This window comes from Astyanax mexicanus, chromosome 19, assembly GCF_023375975.1.
Source record: "Astyanax mexicanus isolate ESR-SI-001 chromosome 19, AstMex3_surface, whole genome shotgun sequence".
NCBI classification, from domain to species: Eukaryota; Metazoa; Chordata; class Actinopteri; order Characiformes; family Acestrorhamphidae; genus Astyanax; species Astyanax mexicanus.
The window spans coordinates 37,917,696-37,935,451 of record NC_064426.1 but is presented as its reverse complement, the minus strand read 5'-3'; the positions used below and the strand labels follow the sequence as shown (position 1 = coordinate 37,935,451).

Sequence of the window (17,756 nt, the reverse complement as noted above, 5' to 3'; positions counted from 1 at the left end):
GTGTGGGAAAGAACACTGCCCTTTCTCATTTATTTATGTTTCATATACATCAATAGTTCTTCAGCTGTAATACAAAAAAAGGAAAGAAAGAAAGAAAATAAGAAGAGACATACAAACAGAATGCCTTCCAACGAGTCTTGGTTTTAGCTGATTCAGTCACTCCTCCTTACTGCATTAATACGGTACACGCTATTGTTTCAGGCATCCTGCACCTCTGCCCATCCCCCACCCCAACTGCTCCACAAACACAGTTGGCCGCGTCTGCGCGAGTCTTTACGAATGTCTTTACGAATGTTTTTTTGTGTCCTTCTTTGTACATCATGTGGAAAGATGTTCTCGTCATGAAAAAGATATTGGAGATAACGGTTGACCTGAATTATGCAAACATGACTTCATAAAAAAAGAAAGAAAAGTAGGGGGCGGGGCCAACAGGAATCCCATTCAAAAGTCATTGCTTTGAGGTAACAATCATTACAAAATTCTCGATGTAATTCCTCCACGGTCAGAGAGCAGCAGGGCAGGTCAACACTAGTCAACCGAAGTCAACTTAAGTCAACCAAATCCGAATTTGAATCCAACCGAATCCATTGAATGCTGCGTTTCTGTGTGATGCTGGTCGATAGGGGAAGAACCATCAGCTGGAGGAGAGAACGGAGAATTTCGAGAACTCTTGGGGCGTCCGAGAAGATGCCTGGGGTCCATCTTGTGGGTTGACTGCCCAACGTACCCACCCATTCCCCCCTAATCACCCCTTTTCCCCCAAAACCCATTAAAATCTCCTGTTGGGCGAGTGTTAGCACTGCGTGTGGTTGTATTCTATGAGGCTGAAGACTGTAGTTTGTTGTTATGAGACCTACAGATACAAAAGAGAGCAAACTGCAGAAGTTAAGAGCCCTTCCACGGTTTTATTGAACAGCAGTGAGACAGGTACACGCAAGAGACAAACACAATGAAATGAAACAAAACGAGTAGAAAAAAAGAACACACACCCACTTGCGCACACACAAATACACACACTCATAAGGAATGCCGGAAGGGTGCTGCTGCTGCTACAGGGTTGGGAGAAGACATGGCAGCCATGTTGGCATAATCTGTAGGGAATGCCTTGCAGACGACAGTTAACGTTTCTGGACAATTTGCCCTTTTTTGCAGAAATAATGAAATGAAAATGCCCGAATAAAGCCTTCTGATTGGCCTAGACATGCTTCAACAGTGTTCTTTCCTGGCAACTGCCAAATCTGATGTTGATATTAGGCTGTTCATGTTCATGCTATTTTTTTGTATGTGACCCATTCCAGACATTTGTGTGAACAGTTCACACTCCTAAACTGATTCTCATGTGCTGAAGAGCTGCGCTTCACGTGAAGTTTTAGTTTCATTTTCTCCAGCATCACAGGAATTATTCAATGGATGGGCTTATCACTGAGAATGTGCTCCAGCTCACTGTAAAAAGGTTTGCGTCATGGGCTGTTTAAATATTTACCACTGAAACCCTCACTTACCACTGTCGTCCATTTTTCTCTCTAATAACAATAATTTTTTTTGTCATTCAGAAGTAAAAGTCGGGTGAATTCTCACCTTGGTTGTTCATACTAAGTTATATTACTCCAAATAATGCTGATATGTATCAGATTTAAGTACCTTAATCTGAACATGGCTTAAATCAGAATTGAAAATGTAAGATTTGATGACAAAAACTATGGGTATACTATTTGTATCACTTCTATTTGCTGTGTGAACGCAGTCCTAGTTGTGACCATGATCTGGATAAAAGGACCAAAAATAAGTGGTCTTTGTCTGGATAACCTGCATCATGATCTGGTTTCTTTGCAGTGTACACACTCTTTTGAGTTCCAAATATGTGTTGACTGGGCTTAAAGCTACAAACAAAAATACATTATATAATTAAAAATAGCCAATTTTGATTTTTAATTTGATTTCATATGAAGATTTAACACTACGCATGAACCTAAATTCTAGCCTAAATTGATCAGATTTAGGGACGCACCTAAATGAAAAACTGGAGGAAGGACAAACACATTAAAGTGACTTTTTGTCCCTTTTACATGAAATATATATATATATTGTTCTGAATAAATTACTAGTATTTTAGTTTAGTTTAGTCTAGTTTCTTTTTATTACTTAATCCAGCTAAACACTTAGTGTTTGTTTTTTTCCCCAACATTTTTGGACGATTAATTTTTATTGCTGAATATTTATTTCTATTCAGATTTAATGTATTTTCCCCCCATCATACTCTGAAATTTTGATTAACCAAACTAACTGTTGCTACCAAAGAACACATTTTTGGGTGGAGTGTGGAGCAGGAATAGGCCAATCATTATTGTAGCTGTAGCTTATATAAAAAAAAAAAAAAAAGAAGACAAAATCAGAATGTAAAGTTGCTCTAGTCTAGTGACTGCATACATCACCACCCTATTCAGTGACCACACTGCATAAAATCCTTCACAAAAGGATTTAAAAACCATACTATATCAGCAAAAGGCATCGATATGTGTTTTATTACCATTAGAATGATCTACAAATGTTTTTTTTTTTTTTTTTTAAGTCTGTTTTCTCTGCTAAGAGCTTTAAGTCTGTGATGTTAATGGACACCTGAAGACAAAAAAATAATGATAAGAATAAATCAGTGAAGTGAACCGGTAAGAAGGCTGCAGAGAGCCTCAACATGACACTTAACTCAATAATATATATTACAATAAAATATACACAGCATTGTATTAGTGCCAGGGTAAACACACTGGAGAAAGAAACACAGTAGAAGTTGTTTTTGGGCAAAGACACATGTTCAAATCTGCAGAGCATCCAAATGACCACAATTATCATCATCTGACCACAATTACGCCAACCTTACGTGAACAATTTTAAAAACAAGACTTCAAAAAATACATAAAAAAACAAAAAACAAAAGAAAAGCCCGTACGAAACACGAGACATGTCCCTTGATTACGCTGCTCTCATCAGTTAACCACATGGCTGCCATTCTGTGATTGTCAGTGAAGGCCTGTCTGGATTTAGGGTTTTATTAAAGGCTTTTCTCTCCTGTCTTCAGGAGAACAACGGTTCAATTTACTTAAAAAGTAAAATCTCGTGGAGTTTCGGACGCTCATGAAACCGCAAGTTCCATGATTCTATAAAAGAGAAACTCCACCCCTCCAGCACAGACTCCAGCTATAGGTCAGACTCATCACATCACAATCTGCAAGAGAAGAATGGGTGGAGTAAATGACATGCGGAGAGCACACACACACACACACACACACACACACACACACACACACACACACACACACACACACACACACACACACACACACACACACACACACACCAAACTCAGGTGGATGGAGAAAAGCATGCAAGCATAAGAACAGACTACAGACTCTAACAGCACTACAAAACTACACAAACACTGCACTACAATCACACACCCTCCTGCAGGAGCATGTAAAACATTCATTTCAGCATCAGGACCGGCCAAAGAACTGGATCCATACTCACAAACTTCAAGAAAAATCAGCATTTTATCAGCATATTATATAGATCAGTCTTTTTTTTTTTTTATCATTTTAAACGTTTATTTCTTTTAGTGATGATTATTGCTTACAGTCAATTAGAATATTATATTTTGGCAGTGTGCCAAGTCCTGCTGGAAAATGAAATCCACATCTCTATAAAAGTTGTCAGTAGCAGAGGGAAGCATGAAGTGCTTAAGTAAGATTTTGTGGGAAAACAAAACTGCACTGACTTTAGACTTGATAATAAAACACAGTGGATCAACACCAGCAGATGACATGTCTCTCCAAACCATCACTGATCATCAGTAAATTTTACATTTCATTTGTAAATCAAGGGAGCAGAGTCTGGAGGAAGGGTGCAGAGACACACAGTCCAAACTACTCGAGGTCTAGTGTGAGGTTTCCACCAATCAGTGATGGTTTGGAGAACCAAATTGAAAAGTTAACATCAGAGCCAATCAGAGCTTAGCGCTAGAGCCCACCTCCCACCAATAAATAATCCCAAAATATAAAGGGATAGTAACTTAAAAATATGCATATAAAAAGGCATCTGAACCTTCTTCATCTCAATCAAAAATATAATATTTATATACATAACAAGGATTTCAATTTCTTACATGCCTTTAAGCATGTTTGAATTGCAAGATAAACAGAGAACCCAGCAATCGTTTGTAGACTATACAATTGAAGATATGAATATGGACCCTGTTCTACTAATGGCATAATTAAGGGCCATCATTTTCTTCCAAAATTTCATAGTTTTAAATACATGAACCTACAAAGCCCTACAAACACACACACACACACAATATCACAAAGTATAAAAGTAGGAAATATAAAAACACCAAAAGCGATTTCTCCCTTCAAACATCAAAAGCCGTCCACCAGCATCCAGTCTTACCTGCTTGCTTTGAACGCTTTCAGCTTCTGTACAAAGAAGGTTTCCAAGAACTCGGCGCACTGGTAAAAAGGTGAGTCACTGGGGTTGTAGTAGCGGCAGTTGTCAAAAATTTTGGTCATGTCCGCTACGAACTCTGTTAGCTTGCTGTAAAATCGTTTCTGTATCTTCTGCTCTATTGTGGAAAGGTCTGCAGGAAACGACACAAAGGAAATACAGTGAAGAACAGAGCAGAACAGGCAAGATGATGTAAAAACTCTACAGGAGGGGAATATTGTGAATATTATGCTGTGGCAAAACAGCAGCTTCTGTTATATGGCTATGGATTAAGTCTACCTATTGTGGCTAAATTTCTAGATGGCGCCTGGCGAACTAGCTGAAGGTACTGTGTGTATAAAATGTCAAATGTTGTTTAATAAACTATATGTACACTTTCAAAGCTCTCACTGCTTTGTTTAAAATGTTAGGCCTCTCACGATTCTATCAATGAAGAATGGAGCAATTTTGAGTAGTTAATTGTGAAAAAATATGGATTTCTTTGCATGGGTAACTCTATGCCCCTATGACTAGCATTGTAAGCCTGTTGGGAGCATTGGCTAAAAGCACGATATGTTGAAATGCTGGGGGTGAATTCAACAGAATTTCGTACTCGTTATCATGTTTCACTACAACCCAAGTCCATTTCACATCAGATTTCACCTTTAAATAACGGAAACTAAACACAACACATGACTAAAGATTTTAAGGAAAACTGTAATTCATCATCAACCCTAACCTTTAGCAAGAAAATAATACATTTGAAAAGGAAATAATTAATAAAGTAACGTTTATTTGAGTTAAAGATATATTGTAAAGTACTTTTTAAGGAACTGAAACATAACTGAAACATAAACTACTAATATTTACAATTACATGACATTATATGGTCTCTGTCCCAATCAATAACTGTCCTATTTTCATTGGTATAATCTTAATATAGAGATTTTCCTACCCTATAACTCTGTTAAGTCATTGCTTAAACTTTAATATATTGTAAACTTGACAATTTATATTTTTTTTCATTGTCTTTTATTGTGGAACACTGTCAGTTAAAAAAAAAAAATCACTCACCCATTGGTTCCTTTATGACTCCATAGTAATCTGGAGCGTCGTTAGGATCTACTGGTTCCAGGAACGGCCATGCCATCTTATGAGCCTAATGGACAGATGAAACCATTTAATACTGATCAAATGTTTTAACTAAACATAGACAGCATATACTGTACACATAATGAGAAACCCCTGTATATATATATATAAGAGCTAGGTACTCTACATATACTGGGGCATCTAAAAAAAAAATAGTATTGTTGAAAAGTTACTTTATTTCAGTAATTCAGTTGAAAATGTGAAATTATATATATTATATAGATGTATTTTCTTTTTTTTTTCTTTTATTGTTGATGATTATGGCTTACAGCCAATAAAAACGCAAAAATCATTGTCTTCGAAAATTAGAATATTATATACAGTAAGACTATTTAGTACTTTAGGCAGTGTGGGCAGTGTGCCGAGTCCTGCTGGAAAATGAAATCCGCGTCTCCATAAAAGATTTCAGCAGACGGAAGCATAAAGTGCTTTAAGATTTTGTGAGAAAACAAAACTGCACTTTCGACTTGATAATAAAACACAGTGGACCAACACCAGCAGATGACATGTCTCTCCAAACCATCACTGATTGGTGGAAACCTCACACTAGACCTCGAGCAGTTTGGACTGTGTGTCTCTCCACTCTTCCTCCAGACTCTGCTTCCTTGATTTACAAATGAAATGTAAAATTTACTGATGATCAGTGATGGTTTGGAGAGACATGTCATCTGCTGGTGTTGATCCACTGTGTTGGAAGCACTTCATGCATTTCATGTTTCCCTCTGCTGATTTTTATGGAGTTTTATGGAGTGGCGGATTTCATTTTCCAGCAGGACTTAGCACTCTGCCCACACTGCCAAAAGTACCAATTGGTCTTATATAATATTCTTATTTTCTGAGACACTGATTTTTGGGTTTTCATTGGCTGTAAGCTATAATCATCAACGATCAAACAAATAAATGCTTTAAATAGATCACTCTGTGTAGTACATCTATATAATATATAAGTGTCACATTTTCAACTGAATTACTTTTCAATAATATTCTATAGACCTGTAAGGAGCGGAGTATTCGCTTTAAGCCCTCGTAATCCTTGTCTGTGAGTGGCGTCAGGACCGTCATGGCCTCCTCCGTGGACTGACACTGAGGGCACACGTACTCGTCGATGTGAGTGGCCTCACTCTGCAGAATCCCCACGCAGCGCCCATGGTACCAGTTCTGGCAGCGATCACAACCAATGTAGAACCTGCACACAGAGGAGGAGACCTGGATCAGCACCTGGCAACGCCTGAGCTACTGACAGCTAATGATAAGGTACAACAATATAATTACCTTCCTAAAATAATCGCCAAAATTGACTTTTTCGCCTTTCGTCAGTCAGTAGGTTTTGAGATCTTTACTATATTATACATTTTACTTCTTATTAATAAAGGCTTTAGGCTATAAAAATGCATACTTGTTTAGTCTTATTGGGTTTTACTGATTCTGCATATTACTCAGCAAAATACCCCACAAAAATAGCTAGAAAGGCTCTAATACTTGTAGCTGTTAAAACGTTAACTGTTTTCTGTCTTTTCAATCAATATTTTCATTAAAAAACGTTGAATTAGGATTAGGATCATTTTTAAATATAGCCATAAAAACACTCATAAAAGCACTGCTGAGGTAAATATGCGATTAGAACAGCACTGCAGAGGTAAATATGTGACTAGCATAGTACTGCTGTGGTAAATGTGGGATTACAATAGCACTACTGAGGTAAATTTGTGACCAAGATAGCACTGCTAAGGTAAATGTGTGATTAAAATAGCAATGCTGAGGTAAATGTGTGATACAGCCATAAATCAGTCATGTGTTTTTTTTTTTTTTTTCTTCAGGAAGGTATCGATATTTAAATATTATTCCTTTTTGTGATTGTAATTTTAATTCAAATACTTTATTACTGTAATTACTGTAATTCTTTATTAACTTACTATTAGCAACAGTTTGAAAAGCTTTTTGAAGCTGCACCCAAACAGATCAGCATCAAATAATAAAAACCTAAAGACAGAAGTACATACTGGGACTCGTCGTAAGGTGTTCTGCAGATACAGTAGAGCTCCTCTGAGCTGCCCTCCTGTCCTCTTTTACACTCTGCGCAGATGTAGTCGTCCATTTTCTTCGCCTCCTTCTCCGTGATGCCCACACATTCACCGTGGTACCAGTTCGAGCAGAGATCGCAACCGATATAAAACCTGAAAGAGAAGTTTTGAAACAATCAGGAAAAAAAAAAGAAAAATAGTAATATCTGAGGAACTGCACATATTCAACAACACCTTAAGTGATGATTAGAATAGCACTGCTGAGGTAAAAGTGTGACTAGAATATTACTGCTGAGGTAAATGTGTGGTCAGAATATCACAGCAGTGCTGTTCTAGCCACACATTTACCTCAGCAGTGCTGTTCTAGCCACACATTTACCTCAGTAGTGAGGTTAATGTGTAATTAGAATATCACTGCTGAGATAAATGTTTGACTAGAATATTACTGCTGAGATAAGTGTGTTGCTAGAACAGCACTGCTGAGGTAAATGTGAGACTAGAACAGCCCTGCTGAGGTAAATGTGTGATTAGAATAGCACTGCTAAGGTGAATTTGTGATTAGGATAGCACTGCTGAGGTAAATTTGTGATTACGATAGCACAGCTGAGGTAAATGTGTGACTAGAATAGCACAGCTGAGGTAAATGTGAGACTAGAACAGCCCTGCTGAGGTAAATGTGTGATTAGAATAGCACTGCTGAGGTAAATGTATTGTTCTGTTTTGTTTTTAAAGGAGAATATATGATATGCTCTATCTAATAATATATTTTTTTAGCTTCATACAATCTTCATATGAAAGTGAAACCGAAGCTCTTACTTGGACTCGTCGTAGGGCGTTTTGCATACACAGTACAGCTTGGTGTCTCTCTTGTTGTCCTTTGAGGACGTGGAGATCATCTTCTTCTTCTTGCTCTTCGAGGGGGTGCCGTCGCGGTCTTCATCCCGCTTGCGTTTGTGACTGGAGGCTGCAGAGGTGACTGGAGCGGTGGCGGCTGCGGCAGAAGCGTGGGCGGCTGCCTGGGCACTGGCGGCTGCGGCAGCTGCTTGGGAGGCAGCAGCCTGAGCCTTCTCCTTCTCTCGTCTTAACTTAGTTAGATCTTTCCTCAGCTCCTCCTGAAAGGAGTGGAGAAGATTGAGTGGAGAGAAGAGAGATACGCTTCAAACTGGACTACAGTTTAGAGAAGAGCTAGGCCTAAACTCTACAGTCTTGACTGGCTTTAAATTAGTTATGATATTAAGTAACAGTTTCACAAAGAGGGATTAAGGCCAGAACTCCTTTAAGACGCTGAGAAAACGATTCCAGGTGACTCTACCTCATAAAGACACTGAGCTTTTTGTTTACAGAATAATTCCTTGTGCTTCTGTAAAGCTTTAATGTCTTCAATATTAAATTATTTAATTAAAAAAATGAATTTCAATTGCTCAGTTCAGCTTTTCTGAGGGGAATTTTAGTTCAGATTAATTAACAAAAGTCAATAAAATAGTTACTATTGGGTAAAACAGCAAATTGATTAATTAATAGAATAACAGCCCTTCGTTTGAGCCCCATAATAGATAATGTATCAGCTGTGCTGTATACATGATGCTAATTAATGTGTATTCCTTTATGGTATTTGTGTGATAACGATACTCTTGGTGATGACAAAACACTAAATTAAAAAAATATATATTTTATTATTGCATATGGTATGATATGGCACACCCCTAACTGAGATATATCCAGGATTAAAGTAAAATTAATGATACTAGACAATTATAATCTGTCTCTAGTAGATATATAATGGGAAATAAGAACAGTGTGAATTTTTCTTTTGATTAAAAAAAAAAAGCAATAAAGTAGCAATATGTTTCAGGGTATAATATAGTTCTCGATATTGAAAAATGTTGCCGATATTATTTAGTACGATACGATATGGCACACTGCTAGTGCACAGACAGCACACCAAACATGCAAGAGGAAAACTGTGTAAATAACCTTTTTTTGCTTTTCTCTCACCTGCACCTCCACCTGTAGCTCCTTATCCAGCAGCGCTCTCTTCTTCAGGATCTCAGCTTTCAGCTGCTCCTTGTGTTTGAAGAGCAGAGCCGAGAGCTTGCTGGCGTTCTGTTTGCTGCGCTTCTGCTCCACAGACTCCTCCCGCTTCCTCTTTTTAGCTGCCTGCTTCTCATCTTTGTCGATCTTATCCAGGATGAATTTCATCACCTGGTTGCACACGATCATTCTGGAGGGAGACGGAAGAGAGACAGAGTGTGAGACACAGGAATTAGAGATCAGGGACTGTGAAAGATGTGAGTGGATGTGGGGGAGAGGGTACAGGGTTGCTCTTACCTCTGGTTCTCCTCCCTCTCGGCTGGGGTCATAGTTTTCTTCTGCTTTAGGTGCTCTATGACTGCGTTCTGCTTCATCACGACCTGGAACACAAGTAGAAACCGAAGTGAGAGTGAATAACAGACTCTACCATCATCAATTAGTGCGACAATGAATTGAAATAAATCTTGTGACATTGCAGAAGATTATTGAAACAATGCCACAGTGAATGTACGCTGCCATCAAAGCTATGCATGAGTAGTGTCCAGTGAAGTACCTGTTTCTGCAGCAGGTCGCTCTGGCTGCTGGCCTGCTGCTCCCTCTTAGCCTCCTGCTGCTGCTTCTTCTTCTGCTGCTGCTGGTCCCGCAGCTGCTGGATGCGCTGGAGCTGCTCCTGGACGCTGGCCGTCTGTATTGTCACCACGTTCTGGATCTGATGCGTCTGCACTTGTCCTCCACCCTGCTGCTGAATCTGGATGGGCAGCTGCAGCTTGATCTGCTGGGGGAGGGTGCCCTGCTGCGCCTGGGCCTGAAGCTGGGCCGCTACCTGGTTCTGGATGTGGGAGAGGACCTGCTGCTGGAGCCCTGGCACGCTGAGGAGCTGGGCGGGGAGCTGGATCTGAGGCTGGACCTGCGTTACTGTGGTTTGGGTCACCTGAGGGGCCACGGCGATGGAGGTTACCTGCGCTGGAGGGGAGGCAACCTGGGCTACGTGAGACACAGCTGTTGGGGGAGACTGCTGTATTTGGGTTTGAGTTGTCAGGGGAGATTGAGGCTGGAGTTGAGGTTGAATTTGGAGTTGTGGTTGGATCTGGAGTTGTGGTTGGATCTGGAGTTGTGGTTGGGGTTGAAGCTGAGGTTGGGGCTGAAGTAAAGGTTGAGGCTGAAGGCGAGGCTGGGATTGTAGTAAGGTCTGAGTCTGGAGCTGGGGTTGGGGCTGAGACTGGGGCAGGGTTTGAGGCTGGAGCTGAGTTTGGGTTTGAGGCTGCAGCAGAGGTTGTGGCTGGATCTGTTGTAGGGGTTGAGGCAGGATCTGAGGTTGGGTTAGAAGTTGAGTCTGGGGTTGAAGTTGGGGTTGTGGGAGAAGTTGAGTCTGGGGTTGAAGTTGGGGCTGAGGCTGGATCTGCGTCTGAAGCTGGGGTTGTATCTGGACTTGGGGCTGAAGCTGGGCTTGAAGTTGGGGCTGTGGCTGTATTAATTGAGGCTGTGGCTGTATTTGGGGCTGGGGTGAAGAAAGGTGGGGTTGTGGAGATGAGACTGGGAAAGAAGGAGCTGGGGTTTGTGCTGGGGTGGCTGGATGTTGGACAGGTTGGGGTGTAGGAAGAGAGGGAGGCGATGATGGAAGGTTGGAGGGCTGGATGGGAGGCTGAGCTTGTACTGCAGGTTGCCTCGCTGGAAAAGAAGAAAGATGTATATAAAAATTGTGGACCATTGCAAAATCATGCATCTCTGATTCTTGTGAGCATGTAAAGTTTTTCCTCATCTGCTTAGGACTTTTATTTTGAAATTTGAACAGTGTGTGAGCGAAAAGAAAGAGAAGTAACCCCCTCCTCTCCATTTGTTCCCTTGGTAACCCAATATCTACTTGATGTATTCACTACTGCCCCAAAACGACAAAAACAGCAAATCGAATAATCCGGTGCGCCTTATGTATGAATTCTACCATTCAGGTATTAAGGAGCAGTAAAGCCATTTTGCTGAAGTACAGCGTTATACAGGAGTTTCAGTTTAGCTCTCCAGCACCAAGGCTGGATCAGTATTAGCATTAGCTGCTAACTTTGCTAAGCACTAGCTCTTTTCACATTCAGAGGTGAGTATTATCGGCCTGTATCCTGCTGCTAACACAGGCTATCACTGCTGGAGCAGCATTAGCATTAGGCGCTAAGCAGTAGCTCTTTTGCAGTTCAGATGTAACAGTGTTAAAACAAGCTACGTGGGACGAACAGCTAGCTAATATCACCCTGGCTTACTGGAACACTCAAGGTTCCTCAGTGTAGTGTAGTGTCTCTCTGGCAGCATTAGTGGAAATCTAAGCTTACTGTGAATAAATGGAAGTGCTTTACTCACCGAAATAAACAGTTTGTAGGAGAGAAATCTGTGTAGATTAACATCCAGCGATCGTTTGACTTTAAAATATATAGATTTTTTAAAATAATTACAGTTTGGTTTATCTAACTTAGCTTTACAGGTTTTGCCACCCAGCGGCAAGACCTGCAGAATTAAAAGGGAAACATGGCGACACCCCTGTTCCTTACTAGTATCGCTTAATACGCTTTATAATCCGGTGTACCTCATGTATGAAAATAGACCAGAAAATAGATTTTTATTAATAGAGCGCCTTATAATCCGGTGTGCCATACAGTGCAAAAAATATGGCCTCTAAATGCTGAGGAGAGTTTCAAATTTAGTGATAACCTGGTGTGTTTCGAACACTTTTGGAGACTCTGAGATCACCTCTTATCTCATCTTTCCTCACAAAAGAAAAGATACTGTACCAGGAAGATCTGCTAATAATCTCACCTGGTTGAATAGGCATTGTAGGTGTGGTGGTGGTGCCGGTAGTGGTAGCTGGGATGACGGAGGTGCTGGGTGTGGATACGGCTGGAGCTGGTGCTGGGGGCATGGGGGTAAAAAGGAAGCGCTGGACCTGGCCGTTCGGCATGGCTGCCTGCATGAGCTGCTGACCAGGACCTGGTATCACAGTCACCCCCTGTGGGATGACCTGGAGCTGGCCTGTGGTCTGGCCCTGACCCTGGATCACCACCGTCAAACCGGGATTCCCTCCCTTTAGAGAGAAAAAGAAGAAGAGAAAGAATTAACTTAAAAATAACAATAAAATGTTTACAATGTTTAATATTTTATCAAAATTACTTTGAGTAATATTGCTATTCATTGTGGCAACTATTTTATTATAAGTCTAACTGGTTGATTAGGTATCATTGCTGTCAAGCAAAAACCTTGTATCTTAAAAATGGCAACTTCAAAGAAGTACTAAAAAATACCCTAAACTTTAATGCAAATTAACGAGTGAACATAAAAAGTTTTTTTTTTGGAGCATTTCTTTTGATTGAGTGGCTTGAGGTTATCCAAAAGCAGTGTGTAAGACTCGTGGAGGAGAACATGCCAAAATGAATGAAAAACTGTGATTAAAAACCAGGGTTATTCCACCAAATATTAATTTCTGAACTTGAATATATGAATATGAACTTGTTTTCTTTGCATTATTTGAGGTCTGAAAGCTCTGCATCTCTTTTGTTATTTTATTCGTTTCTCATTTTCTGCAAATAAATGCTTTAAATGAGAATATTTTTATTTGGAATTTGGGAGAAATGTTGTCTGTAGTTTATAGAATAAAACAACAATGTTCATTTTACTCAAATATAAACCTATAAATCAGAGCAACTGATTCAGAAACTGAACAAATGCTAAAAAAAAAAAAACCCAAAAGCATAACTCTCTTTTTTGTCTGATAAATGTTGTGCCTTCATTATGGATGGAAAATAAGATATATAAAATAAAATATATGTACAAACCTGAGCACCCTGCGTGAGCTGTGTGAGCTGAGCCAGGGTCAGTTTGACCTGGCCCTGCTGCGGCCGAGCGGCGGGGGGTGTCTGAGGGGTCTGCGGTTGGCCAGGTGTGGCGGGCCGAGGGGGAGTGCCTGTGCCAGCCTGTGCCGGGCTGCCGGCCACAGCCTTGGATACGGGAGTTCCACGGATGATCTGAGTGACCACCTGCTGACCCTGACCTGAGTGATAATAAGAAAATGTGAGGAAATGTTTAACAAACATTAATATTCACACAGACAGAAACCAGCAAGAACATAGCAGACGTATGTAGCCTTGTATGAAGGTGATCCGTGCAGAGATTCAAGAGAACTCCAGACAAACTAAGCTTCTTTGTAGAATGTAAATATATTATTCATTTTCAGTGGGCATATATGCAGTAATTGAGTATAGGAAGGGTTTCGCCATCATTTGACAAGCCTGGCTTTTATAAATATTGATCTGAAAAATTAGATTTACCTTGAACCATTAGGGGTGTCCGGATAATGGTCTTTCCTAAAGTTGTGGTCTGCTGGAGAGGAGAACGAACCACAGTCATCCCAGGCCTCAGAGGAGTTCCAGCTGTTGTGACCTAGAAAACGGGGATATATATATATATATATATATATATATATATATATATGTTGTATGCAACTACTCAAATATTTCTTAATTAGAAATGACACATTTTACACAGTTAAAACATAAAGCAAGAGCAGTTTGAAGCAAACATTTGATAACTTAAAAAAATACATTTCTACTGAATTTTTATGACTAAATGTTTTTGTAAATGTACAGGGGTTAAACAATGAAACTGGAACCACAATAATTTATTGTGGTGACGGACAGTTCTGGTGGAGACAGGAGAGTTGAGGTGCACATTGAATTCTGCCGTCATTTGATCAGCTGTGGTTTTATGTTTTTTGGATACAATCCGGGTTAGCACCCGAACATCCCTTTCAGACAGCTTCCTCTTACAGCGTCCACAGTTAATCCTGTTGGATGTGGTTGGTCCTTCTTGGTGGTATGCTGACATTACCCTGGATACCGTGGCTCTTGATGCATCACAAAGACTTGCTGTCTTGGTCACAGATGCTCCAGCAAGACGTGCACCAACAATTTGTCCTCTTTTGAACTCTGGTACGTCACCCATAATGTTGTGTGCATTGCAATATTTTGAGCAGAACTGTGCTCTTACCCTGCTAATTCACACTCTGCTCTTACTGGTGCAATGTGGAATTAATGAAGATTGGCCACCAGGCTGCTCCAATTTAGCCATGAAACCTCCCACACTAAAATGACAGGTGTTTCAGTTTCATTGTCCACCCCTGCATATACATTCATGAATGTTCAACCTATTCAAGATATCATATATAAAAGCACACCTGCTGTGTGGTGGTGGTGGTGTTGGGCCGGATGCTGACGTTCCCTGTTCGTGGCTGGAATGAAGTAAAGGACTGAGCTGTGCCTGCTGTGCTGGATGGAATGATTCCCACCACCTTCTGCTGTACCTGGACCACACCTGTAGAGACAAATCACAAATATCAGGTTTGAGAAAACAAGATTAATCGACACATCTTTCCAAGAGCGGCACATAAGAATGACAAAAACTGACATCTAAAAAAAACTCCAAACAGTTAAGTGTTCAAATATGGTTTGACAAATATTAGGTATCTGATATATATATTATTTGATGTCCAATATGATAAATTTAGGTTTCTAAAAATTCAAATCACTATGTATATATTTATAATTTAATCATCACGCTTCTCAGCTTATGCTTCTGTGTTAAAGTTGTGGCAAATGATGATGATGATGATGGTATATTGAATGTCTAAGAATCTAAATATCTTCTAGGAATATTACAGTAACTTTGAAGTGCACCCTTTCAAACTGTATGGCATGATTCTCATTAAGACTCTGGTTCTGAAGTAAATCCATTAATATAAAAAAATGAATAAAATTCTTTACTTTTTTATTATTGACTTAAATATCTTGCTCTCTAAATCTTAAATCTCTAAATCTCTAAAGCTGGAATCCATGCATTTCCACAGAACTCATTTAGCAATGCTGTGTGTGAATGGAGGTGAGCCATTTACCAGAAATTAATGCTCATTATCAAGTTTCACTACACCCCAAGCCCGCTTCACATTGGATTTAAAAATATATTGATATACATTTAACAAAAAAACAACTGGAAAAGTGTTTATATATTAAAATACACTATAGTTTGGCTTAAAACGTACAGTTTTTTAAACTAATTTAAACAGAGTTTAATGGTTTCCCAGATTCTCAACCATCTAAGATTTACAAAAATCTCTATAGCAAAAGCACCAATAGTGGATCAACAGTGATAAACCAATATTTGATTTTCTAACATATCAGTCGAGTCATAACGTACATGCTTTCTAACCACCAAAGTGCGCAAGAGTATTTTTGTAATCTAAGGATAAAAATGTGAACACCATAAGCTTTGTTCATTAGAACCTCTAGCAAAAGTGTTTCTACATTAGCTATAGCTCTCCAGTATTCACATACTCAAACTCGGAACTCATAACCTGTTTCTACATTATCTATAGCTCCACATAATCTTGCTGTACTGTAGTTTTTATCCTGTTATTTGTTTGTACTGAGCGGGTGGACCTGAGTGGGATATTTAGGGTTCCTCTGACTGAGTCTTGGTTCCTCTTAAGGTTTCTTCCTCTTAATATAAGAGACTTTTTCCTTGCCACTGTTGTCACCACAGTAACTGACATTCTGTGTTTTTTGCTCATAAGAGGCTTGGACCTGTTTTTCTCTGTAAAGCTGCTTTGTGACAACTTCTGTGTAAAAAGCGCTATTTAAATAAAATTGAGCTGAATTGAATTATTTTTGATTGGCAGCTCTGGGTAGGTGGGTGGCTCTCTGTGTGTGGGCAGGCCTAGTTATAGAAAGCATGCCAGAGCGGACCGAGGCCTGCCCTACCTCCTTGGCTGGCTGGCACGTTCACTGTGACTATCTTGCTGTTGGCCGGCAGAGGCAGTTTGGCGGTGATGACATTGGCGCCCTTGGAGCCCGGGGCAGCAGCGATCTGGAACGTTTGCCCAGACGTGCTGATGCTACTTGCTGCTACCGTGGTTATGGAAGTTGTGGAGGCTGCAACATACACGACCGCCGGTGATCACCACGAAACAGCCGCAGCAAACCAACATTTAATTAACGTTAACTTAAAATAAATAAATAGGTAAGTAGTTCAAATGCTCTCTGTTGCAGTGGTGTCCACAATCATCCACAGTAACTATCGTCCACGACATTTACAAACTTTGATAGCATCCATGCACTTCGATTGTTATAAGAAAACAGAATTTTTTTTTTTAAATAATCCTCAATTCAATATCCAGCCACTCCCACATCAAACAAAACATTACAAAGCTTAAAACTTCCTAACTCCTGATAAACTGACCTGTATTACCTTGCCCCTGTTTGACCCAAGAAGCAAACGTCTGCTGGAAGTTTTTGTTCTGCTGGAATGTCACCGGAGTTCCTAACTTGGTGGTCAGCACCACTTTTGTCCCAGTAGTGACCGGGCTGGTCAGGGAGCCTACCACCACCTTCTGTGTGGTGGACCCAGTGCTGGTGGGTGTGCTGGTCAGGGTGGTGTTGACTGTATTGCCTCCAGGTTTTTGCTGATCCAACCGTTTCTATGATGCAAATATAAGAAGACGTCGTAAGAATACGAAGCTCTTACCCAGAGAAAATCATGATTTTGCAGTTAGGAAATTGTGGCTACTCGTGCCAAATGGTAACAGAACCATCACTGCCTTATACAACCTGAGCGATAGGTGAAGTATAAGGTAGTATAAGAAAGTACAGGATGTTAAGGAGAGTGTAGGACAGTATAAGTATAGGGTTGTATAGAGAGTATAGGAGAGTATAGGGAGTATATGGTAGTATAAGAGGTATATGGAAAATATAGCGTTGTTTAGGGTAATACAGGGGTATAGGGTAGCGTAAAAATATACAGAATAGAAAGTATAGCGTTTCATAGGTAATACAGGGCCAAATAGGGTTGTATAGGAAGTATAGTAGGAACAGGATAGTACAGAGAGTATATGACAGTATAGGGAAGTTATAGTAGAACAGGGCAGTATAATAAGTATAAGAAGTATATGGGGAATATATGGAAAGTATAGGATTGTTTAGGGAATATAGGGGTGTATAAAAAGTATTTAGAAAGTATAGGGTTGTATAGGGAGTATAGTAGGAACAGGATAGTACA

The 17,756-nt window shown here is 39.9% G+C and overlaps 1 protein-coding gene across 1 annotated transcript in view; it reads right to left on the bottom strand.

Annotated features, from left to right (window-relative positions):
- bptf (bromodomain PHD finger transcription factor) overlaps positions 1 to 17,756 on the bottom strand; it is a 49,439-nt gene continuing 31,683 nt past the window's right edge. The window contains exons 18-32 of the mRNA XM_022665033.2: positions 16,941 to 17,178; positions 16,463 to 16,633; positions 14,884 to 15,020; positions 13,979 to 14,090; positions 13,487 to 13,701; positions 12,474 to 12,738; positions 10,231 to 11,345; positions 9,975 to 10,057; positions 9,642 to 9,867; positions 8,463 to 8,758; positions 7,626 to 7,799; positions 6,619 to 6,811; positions 5,548 to 5,632; positions 4,441 to 4,627; positions 1 to 853 (exon numbers count right to left, since the gene is read on the bottom strand). Of these exons, the coding sequence (XP_022520754.2) occupies positions 817 to 853; positions 4,441 to 4,627; positions 5,548 to 5,632; positions 6,619 to 6,811; positions 7,626 to 7,799; positions 8,463 to 8,758; positions 9,642 to 9,867; positions 9,975 to 10,057; positions 10,231 to 11,345; positions 12,474 to 12,738; positions 13,487 to 13,701; positions 13,979 to 14,090; positions 14,884 to 15,020; positions 16,463 to 16,633; positions 16,941 to 17,178 (3,534 nt within the window). The 3' untranslated portion in view covers positions 1 to 816. The remainder of the gene's footprint in view (positions 854 to 4,440; positions 4,628 to 5,547; positions 5,633 to 6,618; positions 6,812 to 7,625; positions 7,800 to 8,462; positions 8,759 to 9,641; positions 9,868 to 9,974; positions 10,058 to 10,230; positions 11,346 to 12,473; positions 12,739 to 13,486; positions 13,702 to 13,978; positions 14,091 to 14,883; positions 15,021 to 16,462; positions 16,634 to 16,940; positions 17,179 to 17,756) is intronic.